Source organism: Perognathus longimembris, chromosome 21, assembly GCF_023159225.1.
Source record: "Perognathus longimembris pacificus isolate PPM17 chromosome 21, ASM2315922v1, whole genome shotgun sequence".
NCBI lineage: Eukaryota > Metazoa > Chordata > Mammalia > Rodentia > Heteromyidae > Perognathus > Perognathus longimembris.
In genome coordinates, this window is record NC_063181.1 from 29,936,853 (window position 1) to 29,963,966 (window position 27,114).

Sequence of the window (27,114 nt, forward strand, 5' to 3'; positions counted from 1 at the left end):
GACATGCATACACATTGCAATATATACACATTCAGGGTATGCACATTGAAATAAGGGAAGCACTGTCCTAGTCTCTGATGCTGAATCCCCTATTTCATGATTTTAGGACACAATGGCAAAAATTCATTCTCCTAGGCAGAGGAGTAAATCATAATATAACAGTCTGCCAAATGTTAACAAGATCCATTAAGCATAAAGGATAAATCAGAAAAGCATGGAGTCAAAGTACCCTGATTTTCTTTTGTTTTGCTTTGTTGGTCTTGGCATGCCAACTATATGCTCTACCACTGAGTATCCTCCAACCTGTCTAAGGGGCACTAACAAGTAACATACTTGAGTCTCAGAAGTTATATACTGTCAGGAGAGAGTGGTGCATGCCTGTAGTCCTAGCTATTCAAGAGGATGAGATCTGAGGATCTCAGTTCAAAGACAGCCCAGGAAGGAAGGTCTGTGAGACTCTTATCTCTAATTAATCACCAAAAAGCTGGAAGTGGCTCAAGTTGTTGAGCAGTTGTGGAGTGCCAACTTTGAGCAAAGAAGCCCCAGCACAGGCACACACACATATAAAAGGTAATAGACCAAGTCTCAAAAGTCTTGGAGACACCAAAACAAACCTTTCAGAATATACTTTTTTAAATGATCATCATAGGAGGAAGGATTTAACCATTCTAGTAGAAGTAGAAATAACTTGCTTTGAGTAACACCCATGAATTAAGGCCTGGAAATGCCTTTCCTTGATTGAGGGACTACAATTAACTTGCATAGTCAATAGAAACATTTTAACAAAAACTAAATTTGTTCACCTAAAATATCTTCGAGAAAAATTTTCTCTCCAGCTGGACATTGGTGGCTCATGCCTATAGTCCTAGCTACTCAGGAAGCTGAGATCTGAGGATCGTAGTTCAAAGCCAACCAGGGCAGAAGAGTGTACAAGACTCTATCTCCAATTAACCATCAGAAAACCAGAAGTGGTACTGTGGCTCAAAGTGCTAGCCTTCAGCAAAAGAGCTCAGAGACAGCGCCCAGGCCCCAAGTTCAAGCTTTATGACCGACAAAAAATAAAATAAAATAAAATTCTCTCCAGATGACAAGGATAGTCACAAAGACTCACCAGTAACTCCCAAAGGACGGATGGTATATTCATTAATTGTGAAACCCTTTTCTAGGGCATGAGCTCTCATGTTCTTATTGAAAATGTCACTGCCAGTGAAGTAGAGAACACCACAGTAATATTGATCTTTGGGTATCAATCTAAAAAAAGAGCAGATACTTCTATTATATATATATGAAATTTAATAAACATAGGACTTCAACCAAAAACAAGGAACAAAATACCTAAAATATAAATATATAATCTAATATCATAAGGAGGAGATTATTACTAGGTTGATCATTAAAATCACCCAACCTTGCAGACTGCTTTGATAAGAGTTTTGCTCTGAAAAAAGCAAAAGCTCAATTTCTTACCTCCTCCCTCATTTTTCCCACGCCTCCCCCTATAGTTTTTATTCTTTACATATTTCAGGCTAAATGTTCTAATTGGCAGGAACATAACCCTTCAGACTAAACAGGGATTTGGCTACAGCATAGTTCAAACTGTAGAGTACTTGGCTAACAAGCATGAGGATATGAGTTCAAGCCCCCAAACTGCCAATAAAAACAAAGAGAAGGGAGAAGAAGAAAATAAAGAGGAAAAGGAGAAATTAAGATTGAGATAGAAAATCAAAGAGAAACAGTTAAAGATGGGTGGAAAACCCAAGGGAAGCTAGGAGGAGGGCACAGAATGAGTGGAAAGCAGGTGAAAAAAATAACAATAATAATATAGCAGAGGGGACCATCAGCTACATTGGACATTGATGAAAGTGAACTAAGCAACGCATGATGGGTCAGGATGTAAAGGAGAGAATGAGAGTGAAAGAGGGAACAGATGTTACTGAAGAAAAAGAAAGTAATGTACATATCACCCAAAATGGAAGAAATAGTTTTATTGTTAACATTCATAGTCTTCGTAAGCTATGTAGAGTAGAATGATAATTTTCATCATTGTGAAGGTTAAAATGTGTACTGTGAAATATATATAGTAACTTAAACTGAAGTTTAAAAGAAAGATGGGTGGAAAATTTATATGATTTGAAGTGTTTTGGGGGTTGGGTCTGTAGCTCAGTGGTAGAGCGCCTGCATTAGGCTCTGTGTGTTTAATCACCAACATGACAGACAGACAGACAGACAGAGATTGATGGACTGACCGACAGACAAGCTAAACAGGCCAGCAACAAAGTTCAAGTAATACCTGATATCAATTCTTCTGTGGGGATATTCCTTTTCATCATTTTTACTGGGAAGCTGACAGACACCCTAAAACAGACATTTTAAAGAATAAAGATATTATTAAACTTAAGGCTTAATTTTAACCAAATGCTTACAAAAAGTCTTAGCTACTCAGGAGCCTGAAATCTGAGATTACGGTTGGAAGCCAGCCCGGGAAGAAAAGTCTAGGAGAGTCTTATCTCCAATAAACTACTCAGACAAAGGCAGAAGTGGCACTATGGTTTAAGGGGTAAAGTGCTACCCTTGAGCACAGAGGCTTAGAGCAGCGCGCATGCCCTGAGTTCAAGTCTGAGGGCTGGCAAAAAAAAATGTCAGCAGTTTTAGAATTCTGAGCTCTTTCAACTAAGTAGTATCCTCACTAACTTCTCTTTATACTCACAGAACTATAGTAGACACCAAACAAGGGTTTTAATTATTAAAAAACATGTTCTTGGCCTGGGGATATGGCCTAATGGCAAGAGTGCTTGCTTTGTATACATGAAGCCCTGAGTTCAATTCCCCAGCACCACATATACAGAAAACGGCCAGAAGTGGCACTGTGGCTCAAGTGGCCAAGTGCTAGCCTTGAGCAAAAAGAAGCCAAGGACAGTGTGCATGCCCTGAGTCCAAGGCCCAGGCCTGGCCAAAAAAACAAACTGTTCTTTGTGTGGTTTTAAGCAAGGAAATTAATGTCAAGGAAAACACTCAAGCATGAAAGACAGAGACCAAACAAATAAAAAAAGCATCTTGGAAGAAATAATGGTAAAATAAGAATACAAACAAAAACATTCTCAGATAATAAAAGATTTTTTGATCCATGAAATAGACACAGAATACTTCAGAAAAGCAATGTTCAGGAAAGATTTAAATATGATAACAGAAGTAGAAATTGAAGGAAATTTCTCACAAATTATGAGACAGACAAGACAGAAGGGGAAGGAGAATAAGGAAAATGAATATAAAAGATAAATTATAGAACCATTTTCTTTCTCCTCTACAAGTTTTCATTATACCCCTATAGTTTTCAAAGTTGGCCTTGTCATTTTTTCTAGACTAGGCAACAACTTATACATATACAAAAACAGCTATAACCATCACCAAATTTTGAATATCCTCCAGGGCACTGATGGCTTGTAATTCTAGCTATTTGGAAAGCTGAGAATTTGAATTTTAAGAGACTCCTTCCTCTGGATATAGGTGGTATGTGACTGTTATTCTACTTACAATTGGAAGTCAAAACTAGGCAGATCATGGCCATAGTGTACACATAAGCAGAAACCAAGACCTTATCTCAAAATTATCAGCACAAAAGGACAGAAAGAGCTGAGAGCTGGTGGCTCATGCCTGTAATCCTAGCTACTCAGGAGGCTGAGATCTGTGGATCGAGGTTCAAATCCAGGCTGGAAAGTCTGTGAAACTCTTATCTTCACTGAACTACCCCCAAAAAACAGAAGTGGAACTAAATTGACTGAATGCATCTTCTTATGAACTTTGGGTTTTCATTTTCCCCATTTCACTCTCCTTTCATATCACCTCCTTCTTCTGTTATTCCCCATTCTAATCTTACCAGGTTTTGACCTATTCCTTCAGACCTATTTCCAAACAAATGATAACTTTTTACCTATATAGCATTTTGTACAACTCTTAGAAGATACAATATCTTCTAAGTTATACAAATTCTTATTTGTACATTTAATATTTGTACAAAATCCTAAACATTTCTAAGTACCGTTCTTAATTAGATTTGCATAACAGTCCTCTGACACAGGGCAAAGATAGTGACTTCATCACTTGCAGTTCTGGGGATGGAACCCAGGGCGCCTCACAGATGATAGGTGCCTGACCAAACATGATCATTTTACAGATAAGGAAATTAAGGCCTCAGAAGGTAAATCAATTTGCCAGATATCACATAATAAATCAGTAACCAAGCCAGAGTAAGATTCTTATATAATCTACATCCATAACTATATATATATTCAATAAATACATCAACATTCACTTTTCCTTTGCCACAAGACACAATCTTGTCTCCAAATTAATCTGATTTGAATGTAGTGGAACTAGAGTGCTTTTTAACAAATAAGATGCTGATTAAGCTTTTACAGGCACTTTACTATTTCACAAGTTAGGAGAACTCTTAATAAATAACAGAAAAATTCTTATTTTACATAATAAAATGCACCTAAGAGAAAATAACTGCAAGATTCAGGAATTCTAGATTTGCTGGTTTCCAGTTCTTCTACATGACAGTTATTTAGTACTCAAGAGCATCAATAAAAAATATGAAGTACACTGGGCACAGATGGCTCACATCTGCAATCCTATGTATTTAGGAGGCTGAAATCTGAGGATCTTAGCTCAAAGCCAGCCTACGTAGGAAAGCCAATGAGTCTTCTAGTTGACTACTAAAAAAGCCAGAAGTCTAGCTGAATGGTAGATCCCTAGCTATGAGCAAAAAAGAAAAACAACAACAAAAACAACTCAGGAACAGCTGGTAGAATTCCTAGCTATGAGTAAAAAAAAAAACAAAAACAAAAAAAACCCAACAACCTCAGGGACAGCACCCAGGCATCATTATTAACCAGGCCTATAAAGATTTATATACTTCTGAAAATATTAAAACTCTCAACATTTCAAAAAGCTCATATTCTCAAAAATGTAGGCAACTATAGAATATCTAAATTAAGGATACTGGAGCTGAACACAAGGTCTTGAGTTCTTGCTTGGCTTTTTTGTTCATAGCTGGCACTCTACTACTAGTCACATCTAACAAAGCTGTTTAATGACAGGTGTATATCATCAAACCTAGATTCTTCAGTTGAGTCAGAGTCTCAAGGACATTTCTTTCTGGGCTATCCAGTAACTATGATCTTCCCAATCCTAGTAACTATGATGATAAGATGCCCATCACCACAACCAGTCACTGATTGAGAAATCAGTCTTGTAAATCTGTCTGTCCAAACTGGCCTCAAACTTTGAATCTTCTGAGCTCAGTCCCTCAAGTAGCTAGGATTCCATGCATGAACCATCTGCATCCACCCTGGGCCAATTATTTTTTTCCAAAAGATTCAGATAGCCTATTTGTTGAATGTAATAGAAAGCTACTATGGAGTAATACATTCAGAATGCTTACTGAACAGTCTTCAAGAGTTGTATTTAAGTCAAGTTAATACTTACCATGAACTTTGTTTCCCCTTTTGACAGAGTATCTGTAATAAAATGCATCTTTTGTAACTGTTCCACAACTCGATGTAACAACTTGGGCTGCAGATTTATAACCAAGAAAGAAGAAAAGAAGAAATATTCTATTACAGCAAATAAAAAATGGGGGGAAGGACAGATTAAACCCAAGGTCTTATAAGAAAGTGCTTTACCATTGAGCTAAGGCCCTAGGTTTTATGTTGGTTTATATATGTGTATATATATAATTTTTTTAAGTTCTACGTAATGACCTTTCTCTTTTAAGAAAAAGTCCATCTTATAAAATAACATTTTGAGAAATCAGTATTTCACCAATATTATGATACCCAAAACAAGAATAATTCTAGTTTATCTATTTGAAAGATATCTTCTTTATCTTTGGGAAAATATATATATATGCTTATAAATATATGTATATGTACATATACAAACATATGTGTGTAAACATGTGTGTATATATATGTCTTCCAAAATTCCAAAGTCTTTTCCTTTACAAGTTTTCTAAAAGAAGAGTCTCAGTACTTTAATAGAAAAATATTCCTTTAATGAAAACCTAAATTTTTTTTTTTTTGTGTGTGTGTGTGTGTGTGTGTGTGTTTTCTGCCAGTCCTGGGCCTTGGACTCAGGGCCTGAGCACTGTTCCTGGCTTCTTTTTGCTCAAGGCTAGCACTTTGCCACTTGAGCCACAGCGCCACTTCTGGCCATTTTCTATATATGTGGTACTGGGGAATCAAACCCAGGGCTTCAGGTATACAAGGTAAGCACTCTTACCACTAGGCCATATTCCCAGCCCCTGAAAACCTAAATGTTAATTAAGCTTGAGTATTTCTGAAACATATCAGATAGACAGTAAGTAATTCTGGAAATATTTCTAAAATTTCCTATCTTTTCGATGTTAGACAATCTCAACAATCCCTCAAGAAAAATATGTATCTCTTCCCATAAAAACTGCTTCCAACAGAATTCAATCAGCATAAAACACTATAGATAAGTAACTTCTCAGAAAGATTAAAACAAAACTTATGAGCTAGGAATGCAGCTCAGTGGTACAGTCCAATTGCTTAACATGTGCAAGGTCCTGAGTAACTTCCCCAGCACTGAAACAAAGCAAAATAAAACATTGTTTAAATGCGCAAATAACATGCTGTATAAGAGTGACCTGGGTGTAAGATGGAGGTACCTGTTTAGTTGACTCTGAGGTAAAGTTTGGGTGGGTCAGAAGAACATCCATGTCACCACTGGACTCTGCACCTATGATAACAAAAAATATGTGTGGGATTTTTTTCAATGTAGATCCACTAATTTAGACAAACAGAGAACCAAACTGAAGACACACATAAAAGAGCCTTACTTCTTATAGGCTAACTTTCTACTTCACTATGCTTCATATTCAGAATTACTTAAAAGATTTCAATTTTCTGTCCAACTATTCAGGTATATTGATAGAGACAGCAGAATCTGGAATAACAATAGTAATTGACTATATATTGCATACAAGTTGTTGCATTACTGTAAAATGTTCCTAATGTTAAAATGTACCAAGCTACTCAACAGCAAAAGGAATATTTAAAAATAGCTTTAGGAATATACACATGCACGTACATGCATACCCCCCCTCTCTTTCTTCATTTATCTATCTATCTATCTATCTATCTATCTATCTATCTATACTATAAATAATAAGGTCTAACTTTGTAAAAATTAACCAAAAAGCTTATTTCAAATCTTACACCTGAACTCATTGTAAACATCAGTAAGTTACTACTACATGATCACAGATAAAAGCAAAGCACTTTATAATGACTTAGGTTTCAGTTTATTCTTTTTTTTTTTTTTTTGCCAGTCCTGGGCCTTGGACTCAGGGCTTGAGCACTGTCCCTGGCTTCATTTTGCTCAAGGCTAACACTCTGCCACTTGAGCCACAGCGCCACTTCTGGCCATTTTCTATATATGTGGTGCTGGGGTATCGAACCAAGGGCTTCATGTATACGAGGCAAGCACCCTTGCCACTAGGCCATATTCCCAGCCCTTCAGTTTATTCTTTACAACCATGTAACTTCAGAAAAGTTATATACAGCTGTTTGAACTATAGACCATAAAGTTTTGTCTCCACTTAGCACTTTGTGGCTTCTCTTTGGCATATCTGAATTACCAGCATCACTACGCGAAAGCTATAGGGCCACTATTAAATAAAATAGGACACATGCACTATGATTACTTAACAGTCAAGCTGAGATCTAATAGCCAAGATGGCTACAGAATAACTAGTGGATGGGTAGCACATTCATCATGGATGTACTAGACAAAAGGATGACTCATGTCCAGGATAGGCACCCATAGATTTCTCACATTACTCAAAGCAATATACAGTTTAAAAACACAAAAATTCAGCTGACAATGTGGCTTACCAGTAGAGTACTTGCCTGCCAAGCACAAGACTCAAAATTCAAATGTCAGTACTATCAAAATAAATAAATGTACATATACACACATATTAAATAAATATATACAAGCTATTTCTGGAATTTTCCATTTAATACTTTTAGACTTACTGACCTTGAATAACTAACTGCAACCTCAGAAAACCAAACCAGATAACTATTTAAATATAAAGAAGACACAATGAAACCAAGTGCCACTATATCAAGCCTGTAATCCTAGCTACTCCAAAGGCTGAAATGTAGAAGGTTAAGTCTGAAGCCAGCCTGGGCTGAAAAGACCTAGAGATTGTATTTCTTTAATCAGCAAGATGACATGTGTTCTTATCCCAGGATATCTATAGAAGCTATTTTAACATGAAAGTCTATTCTTTTTATTTTTCTCCTAAAAACTGAATGTCTTGTACCACACATTTACCACCAAAAATGTTTTGTTCCTTCTGTAAAACTACATTAGGAAACAAACTATATTAGGAAAATAAAACCTAAAGAATGTAAAACGAAACAGAAAAACATCCAGAAGCCTATTAATAGAAGACTTAATAAAGTATGGCACATTCTATAATCAAATGTTACACAGCTATAAAAGGAATAAAGATAATGTGAACATACTGACATATAGCTATATATATATGGAGAGAACAAGAGAGAGAGAGTTTGTGTGCACACGAGTGCCAGTCTTGAGGCTTGAACTCAGCTTGGGCCTTGTCCTTGAACTTATTTTTTTTTTCTCAAGGCTAGTATGCTATCATTTGAGCCACAGATTTACTTCTGGCTTTTTGGTAGTTAGTTGGAGATAAAAGTCTTACAAACTTTCCCGTCTAGGGGCTGGGAATGTGGCTTAGTGGTAGAGTGCTTGCCTAGCATGCATGAAGCCCTGGGTTCAATTCCTCAGCACCATATAAACAGAAAAAGCTGGAAGTGGTGCTGTGGCTCAAGAGGTAGAGTGCTAGCCTTGAGCAAAAAGAAGCCAGGGACAGTGCTTAGGCCCTGAGTCCAAGCTCCAGGACTGGCAAAAAACAAAAATAAAACCTTTCCTGTCCAGGCTGGCTGGCTTAAATAGCAATCACCAGATCTCAGCCTCCTGAGTAGTTAAGATTACAAGCATGAGCCACAGGCTCCAGCCCTCTAGGATGTATTTTCAAGTGGAAAACAAGCAAGGTATACTATTGTACATAGAGAAAACCAAGAATATATGCTGAAACCAGGCACTGGTGGCTCATATCTGTAATGCTAGCTACTCAAGAAGTTAAGATCAGAAGATTGAAGTTCAAAACCAGCCCAGGTAGGAAAGCCCATAAGACTACAATTAACCACCAAAAAGCCAGAAGTAAAGCTGTGGCTTAAGTGGTAGAGCACTAGCCTTGAGAAAAAAAAAAAAAAAGAAAAAGAAAAAGCTCAAGAACAGGACCCAAGTACTAAGTTCAAATCTCAAGACTGGAACCAAAAAAAAAAAGTACTCATTATTTAGTTATTAGAATTCACAACAGAATAGGTATTAATGAGACAACAGGTTAGAATGAGCAGAAACAAGGCAGAAGACTTCGAACTATATTCCAACTACACTTTATATTAAGACATGTATTCATATAACATACTTAGTAATAAAAGAAAAATACATAAGCCCAGGAAGATGGTTATATTCAAAGTAACATTCATTTAGCCTGTTATGCATTCAAACCTTCATTTTGAAAATATAGAATCCAAAATTCAACCCAAGGAAATTCTTCCTAGGTTGTGGTAGGGCATAATAATGTGTCGATTTTTTTTTAATACTTCCTAATTGTTTCTAATGAAGACATCCTTGAATAACAGGTTAACTCTAATCCTCTCATTTTTCATATATGGACACTAGGATCAGTCAAGGCAGACTTACCTAAAATCATACATGTAAAGTAGATTTGACCTGAGAAGCCAGATCTTTTGACCCCCAACCTAATAATCTTGTTATTTATCAGCAATCATGTTTTTTTTAACCAGTTATGGGGCTTGAACTCAAGGTCTGGGCACTGTTCCTGAGCTTCTTTTGCTCAAGGCTAGAGCTCTACCACTTGAGCCACAGTGCCACTTCTGGCTTTTTCTGTTTATGTGGTACTGAGGAATTGAACCCACGGTTTCATGCATGCTGGGCAAGCACTCTACCACTAGGCCACATTTCCAGCCCTATCAATTATGAATTAAATCCATTTTTCTTCCCAATTCTTTTAACAAGTTATTCAGAGTTTTTCTAACAGCCCAGCAATTTCCAGACAAAATTCTACCAGAGGCCCAGATACCCCAGGCATCTGGTCTAAAATGTTTTAAGTAAAACTTGTCTATTCCAACTTTGAAGTATTTAGTATTTTAATCTTATATTAGTCCTGCAGAGTTTTAAGCTAGTTAAGAAATCAGAATCATATTATCTGGAAAAACCTGGTAATTGCAAGAACTGTCTTTAAACTAGTCCTCTGCGACACTATTCTTACAGCCATTACAGAAAATAAAAACAAAAAAAATTAAAACAACAAAATGATGCATGCATTTATTCAGACAATGAACATTAGCATTTTATATTATAATTTTCATTTAAAGCTACATATATATACACATATGTTCATATATGTATACATTCCCATCTATGAACAAATTAATCTTGGTAATTCTATGAAGTAACACACAAATTACACATTTTAGGTGTGTGTGTGTATGTGCATGCACGTGTGTGCTAGTCCTGGGCAGGGGCACTGTTACTGAAAGTTTTTTTACTCAAGGCTAGCACTCCATGAGCTACACTTCTATGTCCAGCTTTTTGGTAATTGAAAATCTGATGGGCTTTCCTGTCTGGGCTGATTTGAACCATGATCCTTAGATGTCAGCTTCCTGATTAGCTAGGATTATAGGCACTAGCAACAGCCTGACATGTCCCTTAGCTTTTCCACTAAAGGCTGGCACTCTACCACTTTTGCATTTTTAGTGGTTAATTAGAGAGTGGTTAATTAGAAAGTCTCAGGACTTTCCTGCGTGGGTTGGCTTGGAACAGCAATTCTTAGATCTCAACCTGCTGAATAGTTACAATTATGGGTACAAGCAACTAGTACTCAGAAAATTACATCCTTTAATCCAAGTTTATATTACATACTAAGCAACTTTAACATCAAGGCATGAGTAAACCAAGATCAGGAATTATATTACCTCTTCTGAAACTGCCACAGACGGTAGCAATGTATTCAGAATCCACTTTTTTAACTTCATTTAGTACAATATCCTAACAGAAGAAAAATTAAGTCAGTATTCCAAAAATGGCTTTCTACCAAGTGACACTCAATACTAATAAAAGAACACACTCAGCATCTTACTTGCATTTGTAACATTTCTTCGCGAGGGATTCTTTTCTCAAAGTCCTCAAAATATCTAGATAGGAAAAGTAGAAAAGAATTTTATAAAATTAAAATTTTTTTCAGAACTAAATTGCATACCATATGATTCTATTCCATATCATACTCAAAACAAATTAACAAATTAAAACACCTCAAGTACTCTGTGGAAGAGCACTTGCCTAGCATGCCCAAGAGCCTCAGCACCATCAAAGAAAAAAAACAAGGGGTTAGGAATGTAGCTTAGTGGTAGGGTACTTGCAGGAAGCCCTGGGTTCAATTCCTCAGTACCACATAAACAGAAAAAGCCGGAAGTGGTGCTGTGGCCCAAGTGGTAGAGTGCCAACCTTGAGCAAAAGAAGCTCAGGGACAGTGCCCAGGCCCTGAGTATAGGCCCCAGGAATGGTTAAAAAAAAGAGAGAGAGAGAGACTAATTCAGGCTAGGATATAGCACAGTGGCAGAGAACTTGCCTAGCAAGTGTAACATCCTGGTTTTGAGCTACAGTATCAAAAACAAAAAAAGACAAATTAGTTGAGAAGACAACAGCAAAACTAGGGCATATGGTAGGAAGGTATCTATTCCTCAACTGTATCAAAATCCTGAAGTGAAACCTTTGCAATATCCCAGAGATTCCATCTAAAAATCATCTGTAAATTTAATATTCAAGTGACAAGAATCAATAAATACAAGTTGATACATGTTTTAAAAGTAGACTGTACTCTATTGCTAAGTTAAGGAGTATCCGTTTACTATACCTCAAAATTGCATAAATGTGAATAAGATATTCTGGTCACAACAAGGTAATTATAATGGTCTGTACATTTTTCAAAAAGCTAGGATTTTGAATGTTTTTACTACAAAAGAATTATTATAAATATTTGAGGCCATAGATAATGTTTATCCTGATTTAAATATTATACAATATACATGTGTCAAAATATCACATTGTATTCCATACTATTGATTCTTGCATTTATCAGTTTAAAATTTTATCTTAGAAAAGCAGAATTCCTACAAAAAATACTTTAAAAATTTATCCCAAAGCATGGATGAACCTAGGCTAAATGAGAGAAGCCAGGTACAAATGACCACATATTGTAGATTTCATTTATATGCAGTGTGTAGAACAGACAGATTGCACAGAAGGCTTAGTGGCTGCCTTAGGGTGAGCAGAGCTGGGAAAGCATGTCCAAGATAAATGGGGAATGACTATAAATGATTATAGGGTTTTTCTGGAGGTAAAAGAAGTGTTCTAAAACTGACTATAATAATAGTTGTACAATTCTGTAAGTGTACTAAAATTCTTCAAGTTGTGTGTTTTACATAGTTACATATATACATATGGTATAAGCATCATGTCAATTAGACTATTAAAAGATATTATCATAGTATAAAATGTCTACATATATGTCTAAGAATAATACACCTCTTCAAAGACCAATCCTCTCTGTTTACTATGTAAAATGCAAGAAAAGTGAGAACCATGCTACCCTAACAACCTTACTGGCTCTTATTGATAACAAACGTATGAAGTATTTTCATAAGGCATCAATAAGAACATTTAAGGTCATAAGACTATAGATAGTTAAGGAGATACATATAGTGCTTATCTGACACAAAATTGATTGACACTGACATAGGAACATACCTAGTAGTTATTCCTATACTTTTATTTAGGTATTTGGGATATTTCTTTCTCCTTTTTTTAAATGCAGTTTTTCATGTTCATCTAAACTTATGTGTTAGCTGAGAGTATGGCTCAAGTGGTAGGGAGACCCTGCGTTCAATCCCCAGTACCTCAAAAAAAAATTTTTATGCATGTTTCATGTTCTTCTCAGGTAGACTGTAAAATTTTCAAGGGCTACACTAAGCCAGGGGATGGTCACACACCCACAGTCTCAACACTCAGGAGGCTGAAACAAGAGAACTGAAAGTTTGAGGCTGGTCTGTGCTATATCATGACACCTTGTCTCAAAAACAAAACAAAACAACAACAACAAAAAACAGCTATGCTGATCCTAGCCCAATGCTCTGAACAATGTAGCATAAAATAAACACCCACCAGCTTCCTGATGCACTAAATTCTTCATGTTTTAAGAGAACTTCCTTGATAACGTTAAGGTTATGGTTACAAAAAAGGAAATTCTCAGAACACGTAAACAAAGTAGAAAGTAATTTAAAAATGTGTGACCACTAGTATAAACTCTACAGGAACATAAAACAAATACTAGTGTTTCTAAATTCAAAACTGGTTGTTTTTAGCTATGTTTGAAGAATTATTATGGAATATGAAAGAATGTCTATAATCGTTTTACCATTATATCTCAAGTATTGAGACAAAATTATTCATCTTACTTCAGCCCAATTCGTTGATGACGGTTCAATTTATCTTCATTTTTCCTGAGATCTGAATGGAAAATAAAGTTAAAGTGTTGATTTAAATAGTTTCTGAGAAACTAATACTAAACTCAATGACCCTTTTCACAAAGAACTACTTTAGAAAAAATTTTATTTTGACAACACAATGAGCAAAAAAACTGTAGATGAGATAGATAAAGCTACTCTCCAAATCAATATTGTAAACCTAACAACCAATTTCATGATTTTTTTTTTCAGTACTAGGGACTGAATTCTGGACCTTGCACTTGGTAGGGAGGCACTCTACCAGTTGAGCCTTGCCTCCAGCCCCCTTTGTGCATGTTATTTTCTAGGAAGTATCTCACTTTATGCCCAAGCAGACCTAAGCTGTGATCCTTATACTTATGTTTCCCTATATCACTGAAAATGATACGCACATGCCACTGCACCCAGCCACTGTGCTTCCACCATAGCTGGGATAACAGGCATGTCCCACTATACCCAGTTACTGCATGGGATGAAGACTCATGAATTTCTTTTTGCCCAAACTGGCTTAAACCTACTATTGCCCAATCTTCACCTCCCAAGTGCTAGGGTTACAGGCGTGAGCCATTGTATTTGGTTAATTTCTTCATTTTTATTTAATAAATCAAAACTCAAGTAGAATTACATGGAAAAATTATCTATAACATACCAGGAATCATGTCAAATTTTATTGTCTATAGATAAAAGCAACATTAAGACAGCCAAAATGTTGATAAGAGCAGTATTAACCATAACTTCTTTAGGGTTTATGATTAACCCAATCATTTATGTTATATATTGGTTATATATTATGTTGTACATTGGTTCATTTACTTGTTTAGTTAGTACTAACTTCTGATTATGCAGAGTACTAAATGTACTGCTGAAAGGAAAGGTATTATCTTCATTTTTTTTTATTTACAAAAGTTGTCATAACATTGCATTTTAAGATTATAAGTTGGGTTGGGAATGTGGCTTAGCAATAAAATGCTTGCCTAGCATGCATGAAGCCCTGGGTTTGATTCCTCAGCACCACATAAAACAGAAAAAGCCAGAAGTGGTGCTGTGGTTCAAGAGGTAGAGTGCTAGCCTTAAGTAAAAAGAAGCCAGGGACAGTACTCAGGCCCTGAGTTCCAAGCTGCAGGATTGGCAAGGAAAAAAAAAAAGATTAAAAGTTACTTAGTTCCATTGAGTATTCTTCCAGGTATGAATATAGGTGTAAGCCCTGTTACAGAAGCAGCAAGATAACTATGCTTCAAAAGCAATTCATAAGTAAAAAAAAACATAAGTATACCCAAAAACATAAAGTTTTCCTCTGGAATATAAACTGGAGAAAAATAACCATCTCTGTGACACAGAAGCATTCAATAACTCCCAGAGAAAACACTGTATGTCTGAAAATGAAATGGAAATTTTGAGTTTGTTATGTATTGTTATACACATAAATTACAAAATAATATAAAAATCAGAATAGATCCTTGACACTACCAAAAAATACAACTGATTATTTTTGACAAATCCAAAATTTTTTGACACCTTGAACCAATCTACTTGTGCACATGACACAAGCAGAAAAGCACAAAGCCCTCTGATATGTGCAAGTAGAGTTAATTCTCTAGCTATGTGACTCATACAAATTCTTGGCTTTAGTAATATTATTTATAGAGAATTCCTCATAAAAGCAAGTTACCATTTTACTTGTTTATTTATGTTTGTGCTGGTACTGGGACTTGAACACAGGTCCTCGTTCTCCTTCAACTGTTTTTCCTCATGGCTGGGGCTCTACCACTTGAGTCTCACCTCCACTTGAAGCTTTTTGCTTGTTAGTTGAAGATAGTCACTCAGTTTTATCTGCATGGGCTAGCTCTGAACCCAAATTCTCAGATCTCAGACTCCTGAGAAGCTAGGATTTTAGGCATGAGCTACCTGCACTCAACTCAGTTACTATTTTTAAGTACTAACTACACATCCAGTACTCTAAGTTCTTTACATAGTTTGTGTAATATTGTATAAGGCAGAAATATCCATTTGGAGCTGAGAAACTGAAGCACCACGCTTACTCATTCTAATTGCATGGTACAGGTGGGACTCAAACCCAGGTCATTCTCCAAAATCTGTCCATTTAACCACTGCTTATAAATGGTTGAACCCACAAATACAAATACTAGACCATATGCCATGGAATGGCAGAGAACATGCCACAAATATAATGTAATAAATCCATATGCATAGCATACATGCTTGGAAAATAAATTACTTTAAATCATTTCTATATCAAGTTTAAGAAAAATGTTTTTAAAATTGCTTGACAATCTATTCTTTACTTTCTCCAAAGCAAACATTATTTCAATAAACTTTGTAAATCTTTCTCAATATACATAATTTAACTTTTAGTTTGATGAATAAGACTTTGTAATCTAAAATTTTATTAACAGCCAAGAACTAGTGGCTCACAAATGTAATCCTAGTTACTCGGGAGACTGAGACTAGAGGATCTTATCTGAAGTCATTCCAGGCAGAAAAAGTCCACAAGACCCCATGTCTAACTAAGACTGGAGGCATGGCACAAGTAATAGAGTGCTAGCTGTGAGTAACCAAGCTGAGTAAGAGAAAAACCCCATAGTTAAGATTCAGTACTGGCACAAGAGAAAAGAAGAGCAGAAGAGAAAAAGAGGAAGAGAGAAAGAAAGAAGCAAAAAAATCTACGACTATTTCATTGTCTTTAAACCAAAAGGTCATGTCTTATGATTCTTAATTTTTTTATTCACAAACTTAAAAATGTTTAAGATGGAAAGAAAAGCTTACCCTGTATCTACTTTCTACTACAGAGTTAAAAAGAAAATCTTACTTATACTTACAGATTGAGAATAGGGTTTTCAAGTTTCAGTTTGTTAGAGGACTATATTTAAATTGGAATTGGTGATGTCTGGTTTTACTTACCTTCTAATGTTTTAATTCCTTCATCTACAAACTTCCTTGCAGCAGATGGACTACAAAAAAGAAGTACATTGTCTCAAATCAGGCAAAACCCAATCCTTGTAACAATAACCAACTATGTTCTTTGTCAGAATTTCTATTAAACTAAACAAGACCTGCTAAATGTTTCATAGTTAATTGGCAATTTTATGCAAAATTAGACTTTCTGAAGCTTCAATCTGGTTTCAATACCACCACGACCATGGACATAAAACATCTAAGCAGCTGCCATATGCCAGTACACAGACATGTGAGCATGTGAAAGCCATCCAACTAAAGTTTATTGAGCTCCTATTAATATGCTACATACCCTGTAGAAAAGGCAGCCTAAACAAGACAATTAAAAGCCCTTATTGGGGCTATGAATATGGCCTAGTGATAGAGTGTTCGCCTCGTATACATGAAGCCCTAGGTTCAATTCCTCAGCACCACATATACAGAAAACAGCCAGGAGTGGCGCTGTGGCTCAAGAGGTAGAGTGCTAGCCTTGAGCAAAAAGAAGCCAGGGACAGTGCTCAGGCCCTGAGTCCAAGCCCCAGGCCTGGCAAAAAAAAAATAAAAATAAAAGAGCCCTTATCCTTGCTCACTGGATTCCAATAAGGAAGAGAGAAACAATAAAGAGATATATACACACAAGAAAAGTATGAAGCAGATGAATAGAGAAAAACATGGTAGAATAGCTGGGTCCTACTTTCAGTAGGTAGAAGGCAAAGGCCACTGAGATGTGAATAACAAAGAGCCAGTTATGGGGCTGGGAATATGGCTTAATGGTAGAGTGCTTGCCTAATATGCATGAAGACTGGGTTTGATTCCTTAGAACCACATAGACAGAAAAAGCTGTACATGGCGCTGTGGCTCAAGTGGTAGAGTGCTAGCCTTGAGCAAGAAGAAGCCAGGGACAGGGCTCAGGCCCTGAGTCCAAGCACCGGGATGGGAAAAAAAAAAGAGCCAGTTATCTGGGGTGACTAAAGGAGAAGCATTTGAGCAAAGAAAATGATTACTGAAAAGCCCTCAGACTAACATGAGCTTCACTCATTCAAAACAAGAGAGAAAAACTTGTGTCTGGAATGAAAGTATGAGATCACTGAGCAATACACAGGTGCCACACTCTGGGATGCTTTTTAAGTCAAACTGGTATGGGTTTTACTGAGTGCAATGAAGCTACTAGAGCAATGCAGTAATAAAATTTGAAGGACAGACCACTGTCACTGAATGGATGACACAGTATCTTCCATGACACTGAGTAAAGCAAATCTTCCTCTAGAGACAATGTCCTAACTGCAGCTCTGTGACTGGGAATCACAGGTTACAATGGAAAGTGTGGGCTTTAGGGTAAGAGAAAGGACTGACAGCTATGTGGCATAGATAAAATAGCCTGATGTTCCCTTCAAGAAAATTAAACAAAAGCATATTATTAGCATAGTACCTAGTATGGGTATCCCTCTCCAGAGAACATGACAAAGAGCCAATACGGGTCCAGTTCATGTCAAGGAGGTCATTAATTCAGAAGATCTGCCCAATAAGACACCAAGAACATAGCTTCTGGTCTTAGAGGTAAGATCGAGGCTTCAAAGTAATGCCTTACAATTTCATAGTAGGATGCTCAATATTCTTGCTACCAAAATATTTTTAGATTGGGAATGATGTCACGCGGCTGGGTAGAATACTTAGATGAAAATATTAATCAAAATTTAAGCTTCTTAGTATCTCCTTAATGGCCTAAGTTTTTCCTTTTCTAGTTAATCTTTGATGCACCAAAAAAAATTTTTTATTTAAATTTATAAAGGATCTATGTTTATATAAATAAATCAAGACATCAAAAAAGACCTTATAGAATGGAAAGAGAAGAACGAATCAAAGATTAATCTAATTTCCCTCCCATTCTTTTAGGGAAGGACATTGAAATCTAAGAATGTAAGGTGACTTTCTAAAATAACAAATCTAGCTGGGAGTAGCAATGTGACAAAAGAATAGAATGAAATACACAAAGACACTCACAAGGCAATAATCTGAGACATGGTGCTTTGGGACATTTAAAGTATAGTGATAATATGTTGTAGTATGATAAAGAATCTGGGTTATGTTGAGCAAGGAAAAAGCCAGTACTGAAAATGACCAATAGAGGGCTGGGAATATGGCCTAGTGGCAAGAGAGCTCGCCTCATGTACATGAAGCCCTGGGTTCGATTCTCCAGCACCACATATCTCGAAAACGGCCAGAAGTGGTGCTGTGGCTCAAGTGGCAGAGTGCTAGCCTTGAGCAAAAAGAAGACAGGGACAGTGCTCAGGCCCTGAGTCCAAGCCCCAGGACTGGCCAAAAAAAAAAGAAAATGACCAATGGACACATGAGGAAATGCTAAATATCTCTGGGTATAAAGGAAACATAAGTCAAAACAACCTAATTAGAATGGTTATTATCAAGAAAACAAATAATAGATGCTGGTGAGAATAAGGCCAAAAGGGAACCTTAGAGGATACACTGTTGGTGGAAATGTAAACTTGTTCAACCACTCTGGAAAGCAGTTTTGGGGTTCCTTAAAAAATTAAACATAAAATTACCCTATGATCCAGCAATTCCACTCCTAGGTATTTACCTAAAAGACTATAAACCAGTATAAAGTAAAGCATCAGCACAAACATGTTTACTGCAGCATTATTCACTATAGACAAGGTATAGAATCAGCCAAGATGCCTGTTAATGGATCAAGAAAATGTTATACACACACACACACACACACACACACACACACACACACACACAATGGAATTTTATTTATCCATTAGAAAGAATGATATTATATCATTTTTAAATAAATGGAAAGACTTGGGAAAAAATTATGTTAAGTGAATTAAGTCAGGGCTAGAGAAACAAAGGATCCATGCTTTCCCTTATATGTGGAATCTACATTTTGCTTACAAACTCCTAAGTAAATACATTGGGTAGGATGCAAGGTATACGAATTTATTAACTGAAATATGGGTAGATTTATAGGAGAACTCAAATAGAAAGCCAAAATCACAGTTCAGCAAACAGAACACCAGGAAATGGGTACTCGAAAAGGGTATGATGGAACCAAGGAGAAAGGGATAGATGAAGAGGAAAAGAAGGGGAAAATGCAGACAAGAATCCAATGTATGTCCTACAAAATTAAGAACAGTGAGGGAAGGAGAGTATAGGGGAAGGACAGAATGTTGAAAGAGGTGACAATGATCAAAATATATTGTATTCATAAAATGCTTTGTTAAATGGCAACTCCTTTGTACAACTACCTAAAGATAATTAAAATTATTGTTTAAAATAAAGTAAGCCAGGTGCCAGTGGCTCATGCCTGTAATTGTAGCTATTTAGGAGGCTGAGACATAAGGATCACAGTTTGAAGCCAGCCTGGGCAGAAAAGTCTGTGAGACGCTTATCTCCAATAAACTACTTAGGAAAAACCAGAAGTGGCTCTGTGGCTCAAATGGCAGAGTGCTGGCTTTGAGCTCAAAGAGGCTCAGGGACAGCGCATAAGCCCTAAGTCCAAGCCCTAGAACCAGCAAAAAATAAAAATAAATAAAAAGCCAATACTGAGTAAGAACATGTAAGTTCTAGTTCTGGCTCTCTTAAAGCTACTCACAATGTATATTCAAGTTTCATAGTTTCTTCCCTGGGAAAAGAGGAAAGTTTTCTTCCTTGGAAAAGCATATAACAAATAGTGGCAGCCAGCGTTTTAGACACATAAGCTAAAAAGGGGGTGAATCCTATAGCCAAAAGTAACAAAGGTAGAGAAGTACAGGTTTTGAAGGAAAATAGCATGTAATTTAGTTTGGCTGACATGAAAAATAAAACTAATAGATGATCATGGATGCTTAACAAGTAGTTCTTACCCAATGCCACTAACTCGAGTCAGGAAATTGATGGATGAACTTGTATCATCCTGCCTAATCTTTAAGAAAAAAAAAAAAAAGATTAACAGTAATTTAGGAATGCCCTGCAGACTTCAGTGATCTTATTGGAAACATGTAAAGAAAACAAGCTAAGAAAAGTGAACAGCCATGTGCATTTGCCTGGATGACTCATACATAAGATTCACTTGCAACCCAAATGCTAAGTGAGTACAAGTTAAAGGTGGTTTATCTGTAATTTATTCATTTTTTTAAAATGGGCTGGGAAGGGCAGGGAATGTGGCTTACTGGTAGAGTGCTTGCCTAACATGCATGAAGCCCTGGGTTCGATTCCTGAGCACCACATAAACAGAAAAAGCCAGAAATGGCGATGTGGCTCAAGTGGTAGAATGCTAGCCTTGAGCAAAAAAGAAGCCAAGGACAGTGCTCAGGCCCTGAGTCCAAGCCCCACGACTGGCAAAAAAACAAAACAACAAAAAAAATGGGCTGGGAATATGGCCTAGTGGCAAGAGTGCTTGCCTCATATACATGAAGCCCTGGGTTCGATTCCTCAGTACGCCTAATATAGAAAAGGCCGGAAGTGGCACTGTGGCTCAAGTGGTAGAGGGCTAGCCTTGAGCAAAAAGAAGCCAGGGACAGTGCTCAGGCCCTGAGTTCAAGGCCCAGGACTGGAAAAAAAAAAAAGAAAGAAAGAAAAGAAAAACCAATTATTCTTGTCAGTACCAGAGCTTGAATCAGGGCCTCAAGCTCTTGCTTGTCTTTCTTGCTCATGGCTTGCACTCTATCACTTGAACCATGCCTCTAGTCTGATTTTTGCTACTTAATTGAGTCTTTGACTTTCTGCCTGAGCTGCCTGAGCTGGCTTTGAACCAAAAATCCTCTAATCTCAGCCTCCTAGGTAGCTAAGATTATAGATATGTGACACTGATATCCAGTTCAAACTTTTTGGGGGAAGCCAGGCACTAGTGGCTTATGCTAGTAATCCTAACTACTCAGGAGGCTAAGACCTGAGGATTGAAGTTTGAAGCCAGCCGGGCAAGAAAGTCCATGAGATTTTTTTTTTTTTTTAATTTATTTTGCCAGTCCTGGGCCTTGGACTCAGGGCCTGAGCACCATCCCTGGCTTCTTTTTGCTCAAGTCTAGCACTCTGCCACTTGAGCCACAGCGCCACTTCTGGCCATTTTCTATATATATGTGGTGCTTGGGAATCAAACCCAGGGCTTCATGTATACAAGGCAAGCATTCTTGCCACTAGGCCATATTCCCAGCCCTCCATGACATTCTTATCTCCAATTAACTACCAGAAAATCAGAAGTGGTACAGTGGCTCAAAGTGGTAGAGTGTTAATCTTAGCAAAAGAGCTCGGGGACAGCACCCAAGCCCCAAGTTCAAGCCCCATGACTGAAAAAAAAAAAAAAAGGTTTTTGAAGGGAGTAAGGGCTGGAAAATCAGGTTTGGGTGCAGAGCCATATGCTGAGCATGTTACTCGAAGGCTCTGAGTTTACTTCCTAGTCACATTCATGCGCACACACAATGTTTGTTTCTCTGGACTGATAAATTAATTATATGCCTCATGTACAACATCATGTCCTGAAGAGTATATAATTGAGTAATGGTTAAATCTAGGTAGTTATTAAATGCAGCTATTTTTGTGATAAGAACACTTAACACTTGGGCTGGGAATATGGCCTAGTGGTAGAGTGCTTGCTCTGCATACATGAAGCCCTGGGTTCTATTCCTCAGCACCACATATACAGAAAAAGCTGGAAGTGGTGCTGAGGCTTAAGTGGTAGAGTGCTAGCCTTGAGCAAAAAAGAAGCCAGGGACAGTGCTCAGGCCCTGAGTTCAAGCCCCAGAACTGGAAAAAACAAACAAACAAAAAAGACGACTTAACACTCAGTATTTTTTAAAATGACATAATTATTATCTTTAAGGTACCCATAAAAATACTTAGAAGAGTTTAAGCATAGAAATTCTAACCACTAATGATCTGTCTGTCTGTCTGTCTCCTGATCTCCCCCTGCCCACACACACACCCTTGGGGCTTGAACTCAAGGGCCTGGGTACCTGGGCACTGTCCCTGAGCTTCTTTTGCTCGAAGTTAGTACTTCACCACTTGAACCACAGTCACATTTCTGTTTTTTTTCTGAGTAGTTTATTGGAGATGAGAGTCTCATAGACTTTTCTCCCCAGGCTGGCTTCAAACCACAATCCTCAGGTCTCAGCCTCCTGAGAAGCTAGCATTACAGGCATGAGCCACTGGCAGCTGGCCTCTTTTTCTTTTTTTTCTTTCTTTTCTTTTTTTTTGTGCTAGTCCCCAGGCTTAAACCCAGAGTCTGGCTGCTATTCCTGAGTTTTCTTGCCCAAGGATAATGTTCTACCACTTGAGCCACAGCTCTACTTCCAGCTTTTTGGTGGTTAATTAGAGATAGAAGTCTCACAGACTTTCCTGCCAGGGCTGGCTTCAAATCAAATTATCAGCTCTAAGCCTCTTAAGTAATTAGGCATGAGCCACTGGCACCTGATGATACCATTTTAGTCTAAAAAAGTTTATCAGCTCTTTCCTGAATGGTACTGAAAATAAGCCAACTCTAAAAGTGATCATAGATCTGTATCATAGATACTAACAGTCTTAATGTATTTGTGTGAATGTTTAAAAGAATGCAATGTATTTCAAGGATGTGTTTTATTATGTATACAAATTTCATTAAAAAATACATATAGCACATTGTAACATGTGTTTAGGTATGGCTACATTTTGAAACATGTCTTAATCCCATTAAGAATGTTCATTCATTATTCTAATCAGAACAAATACAACAGTTGCTAATAGTCTCTCAAATGTCACATAAAATAAGTGGGAAAATTCTGTATAATAAAGTCTTACTATGTTCTTTAGGCTCATTCTTCCTCACTAGCCTCCCAGAAACAGCTGAAGGAGCAGGCATCCTCCCCCATGCCTATTAAGTGAAAATGGTTCGAAGCAGTATTGACATTTTAGAGGGCACCTTAATAAACTTGGTAGACAAGTGCTCTACCAACTGAGCCACATATCTAGCTCCTTTCCCTCTGGTCATTTCTAAGACTGGCTCACAATATGAACCACAATCCTCCTGTTTATGCGTCCCACTGCAGCTGGGATGACAGAAGCACACAACTATACCCAGCTTTTTCTGTTGAGATGAGGTCTTGAAATTTTTTTCTGCCTTACTTGGCCTAGAACAGTGATCCTCTGGTCTCAGCCTTCCATGTAGTTGAGGTGATTGGCATGCACTACTATACCCACATAAATATTCACAATTTTAAAAACAGAATTTCTCGGTTTATGACACTGTATCGGGCTGGGAATGTAGCTTAATGGTAGAGTGCTTGCCTTGCATACATGGGTTTGATTCCTCAGTACTACATAAACAGAAAAGGCTGGAAGTGGCACTGGGGCTCAAGTGGTAGAACACTAGCCTAAGCAAAAGAAGCTCAAGGACAGTGCCCAGGCCCTGAGTTCAAGCCCCAGGACTGGCACACACACACAAAAAAAGAATCTTTAGCCAGCACTTCTGGCTTAGAGATTAAAAGGATGGCAGTATGTAAGCCTGGGCGTAAACAGGAGACCCTCTCTCAATGAATGCCTGGAGGATATAGTGGCATGCACCTGTCATCCTATCTGCATGGGAGCATCCTCACCAGCCTGGGCATATATGTGAGATTGTGTTCAAATTCTAGCACAGAGCTCAGCATTGGTGGCCTGTAATCCTAGCTACTCAGGATGCTGAGATCTGAAGATAATAGTTTGAAGCCAGTCCAGGCAGAAAAGTCCCTGTGAAACACTTATCTCCAATTAACCACTCAATTACCAGAAGTGGAGTTGTGGCTCAAAGTGGTAGAGTCCTAAAATTGAGCAAAGAGCACAGGGACAGAGCCCAGGCCCTGAGTTCAAGCCCCACAACAACAACAACAACAAAAAAAAAAAACTAGCAAAGGCAAAAAGAGCTGGGGGTGTGGCTCAAATAGTAGCACACCTACAAACACAACGTCCCAAAATCAACCACCAGTACCACCAAAACCTAACTAAATAACAGAATGCTGAAAGCCATAAAGTCCATTCATCTCTTTTCCTTCTGAGACTTATTTATGACTGATATATAGTTGCCATAAACAAAGATATGGTAATCAAATAAATAAATAAGTTACTATTTTACCTTTTCCAGTTTACGCAATTTTCCAGTTGCTAAAAACTCATCAATCTTTTCCGCAATTTTTGTTCCTACTCCTGGCTACATGAAAAGTAAAAATATATTAGTATATAAATATAATGCTTGCCAAGTCACTAAAAGAGAAAGTATTTGAGAAATTAAAAGCAAATACCACATGACAAGTTTTGAAACAAAAGATATTGAAAATTGATTCCCATTAATAAATTTTTGCAAAGTCAAATACTTAAAAGGTCTAGTAAAAGAACTTTAATGAAACAATTGTGAATGACTACTGTTTATTTGATATTAACTTTTGGCAGAAATGTACTCATTACCTGACTTATTAAACAGTAATCCCTCTGTACAACACCTTAATAATAATAATAAAACTATATTTAAAAAATTAACTTTGGGAGAGGGGACAGGGGAAGAGAAAAGGTGGGAGAAAAATGAAGGAGGTAGCAAGTTTGATAAGAAACGTACTCACTGCCTTATGTATGAAACTGTTAGCCCTCTGTACGTTACTTTGACAATAAATTAATTAATAAAAAGAATTAACTTTGGGGGCAGAAAATTCAGTGATCAGTTTGTCTAGCATATATACAACTCTAGTTTCAATCCCCAGCAGCACCACAAAAAATAATAATCAGTTTAATTGTAGAAAAAATGGAAAATATAGTTATGTCAAGAATATTAAAATCAAAACTTGGAGAGAACAAGAGAAGGGGTGGCATTATCCAAAAAGAAGTGTGCTCTTTACCTGACTTATGTAACTGTAACCCCTCTGTATATCACCTTTAAAATAACAATTTAATTTTTTTTTAAAAATCGCTTATCAGATGATTTCACTTATCTAAAAATTAAATATCAATCACCTGTAATTTATCCCCTCACATTTTCTTGCATTATTTAACTTCTCTGTTTATAAACATATATAAACATACATATGTGTAAATTTGTTCCTTAGGATATTATGAACATGTTTCTGTATCAGTAACTAAATATAGCAATAGTATCTTTAGTGGCTGCATAGTATTCCATTGTATGAATTTAACACATATCCTACATGTGAACATTTAGATTGTCTCCAATTATTTGATTTTATATCAATACAGCCATGAACTAATAACACTGTTCTAAGATAGCTTCTCAAGCTTTGGCACACATCAGTGTTTCCCAGTGGATTTATTAAACTACAGAATGTCAAGTCTCACCTTTGAGTTTCTGATTTGTATGTCAGTGGTAAGAGGAGAGGCCATATTTTACATTTGAAGTTGGTGCTGGTACTGCTGCTACTTCTGCTGCTGCTGGGGTAGGCACCATATATTGAGATATGGTACTCTAGACCTGCAAAGTCCAATATGATATACTAGCTACATGTGATCATTTAAATATACATAAATTTTTAATTCTTCAGTTACAGTAGCAACATTTCAAGAACTCAGTAGCTAAATACAGTTTGTGGTTGTCATGTTGGACAGCACTGTTTTAGAATGAAAGCTCTCAAAGGGCAGAGAACCCATCTTTTCAATTTATCTTCCCTAGTACCTAACATGTGCCTATTCAAGTTATGAACTACTGAATCTTGCATACACATAATTCTATTGGCGTCCTTGGAAAAAAAACTCCTGCTAGATATCCTACAAATTATCCTTCGGAAAGACTGTAACAACAATATCCTTTGGCAGTAAATGAAGGTTCTTTTTTTTACATCTTTGCCCACATTTCATAAGCATTATATAGTATTTTGTTTAAATGTACAACTTTATTAGTGAAGTTGAGTTTTACTGGTCCTTTGTAGTTTACTGACCTAGTTAACTAGTTTACATATGTTAATGCATGAGTGCTAGGCCTCCATTCACCCTTCCATATTCTGAATTTGTGTAATATTTAATAAATACCCGTAAACTATCGAGGTCATATCTAACCTCTGAAGGGTAATTACCAAACAGAAATTAACAAAGAACTAGGAATGTAGAGAAAAGAAAGCTGCTTAAGCTTCTCCTTCCCTATATAGCAGACTCATAGTATTCATACATATATGGTTCCAAGGAGACAGCTGTTAGGAAAAACTGTGAATGTTCAAGATACATAGAGTTCCGTATTCTAAATATTACTCAAATTTACCTTTATGTTCAGCAGGTCTAAAAATCCATAACATGAAACCACATGGAGTCACAAAACCATTGCTGTATACATTAATACTGCTCACCAGAAACTATATCTTATATCATGTTTTTTATCTTCTCTAATGCAGATGCTTGATTTATTTTCCTGTCACTACTCAAGCCTGCTAAAGACATGTTGTCTTTCAATAAATCTAAAATCTTTTTCCCCTTTGGTGCTGGTCCTAGGATTTGAACTCAGGGCCTAGACACT

The 27,114-nt window shown here is 36.9% G+C and overlaps 1 protein-coding gene across 2 annotated transcripts in view; it reads right to left on the minus strand.

The window, feature by feature from the left end:
• The window catches only part of Polb (DNA polymerase beta), a 35,611-nt gene that overhangs the window by 2,009 nt on the left and 6,488 nt on the right, over window positions 1-27,114 (minus strand). Inside the window, exons 3-13 of one of the 2 annotated variants that reach the window (XM_048330507.1) lie at window positions 25,950-26,082; window positions 24,742-24,816; window positions 20,528-20,586; window positions 16,626-16,675; window positions 13,659-13,710; window positions 11,285-11,339; window positions 11,121-11,193; window positions 6,692-6,762; window positions 5,488-5,574; window positions 2,291-2,355; window positions 1,112-1,251 (exon numbers count right to left, since the gene is read on the minus strand). In XM_048330507.1, the coding sequence (XP_048186464.1) occupies window positions 1,112-1,251; window positions 2,291-2,355; window positions 5,488-5,574; window positions 6,692-6,762; window positions 11,121-11,193; window positions 11,285-11,339; window positions 13,659-13,710; window positions 16,626-16,675; window positions 20,528-20,586; window positions 24,742-24,816; window positions 25,950-25,994 (772 nt within the window). In that variant the 5' untranslated portion in view covers window positions 25,995-26,082. The remainder of the gene's footprint in view (window positions 1-1,111; window positions 1,252-2,290; window positions 2,356-5,487; window positions 5,575-6,691; window positions 6,763-11,120; window positions 11,194-11,284; window positions 11,340-13,658; window positions 13,711-16,625; window positions 16,676-20,527; window positions 20,587-24,741; window positions 24,817-25,949; window positions 26,083-27,114) is intronic. The other variant, XM_048330506.1, reaches the window with a different exon arrangement.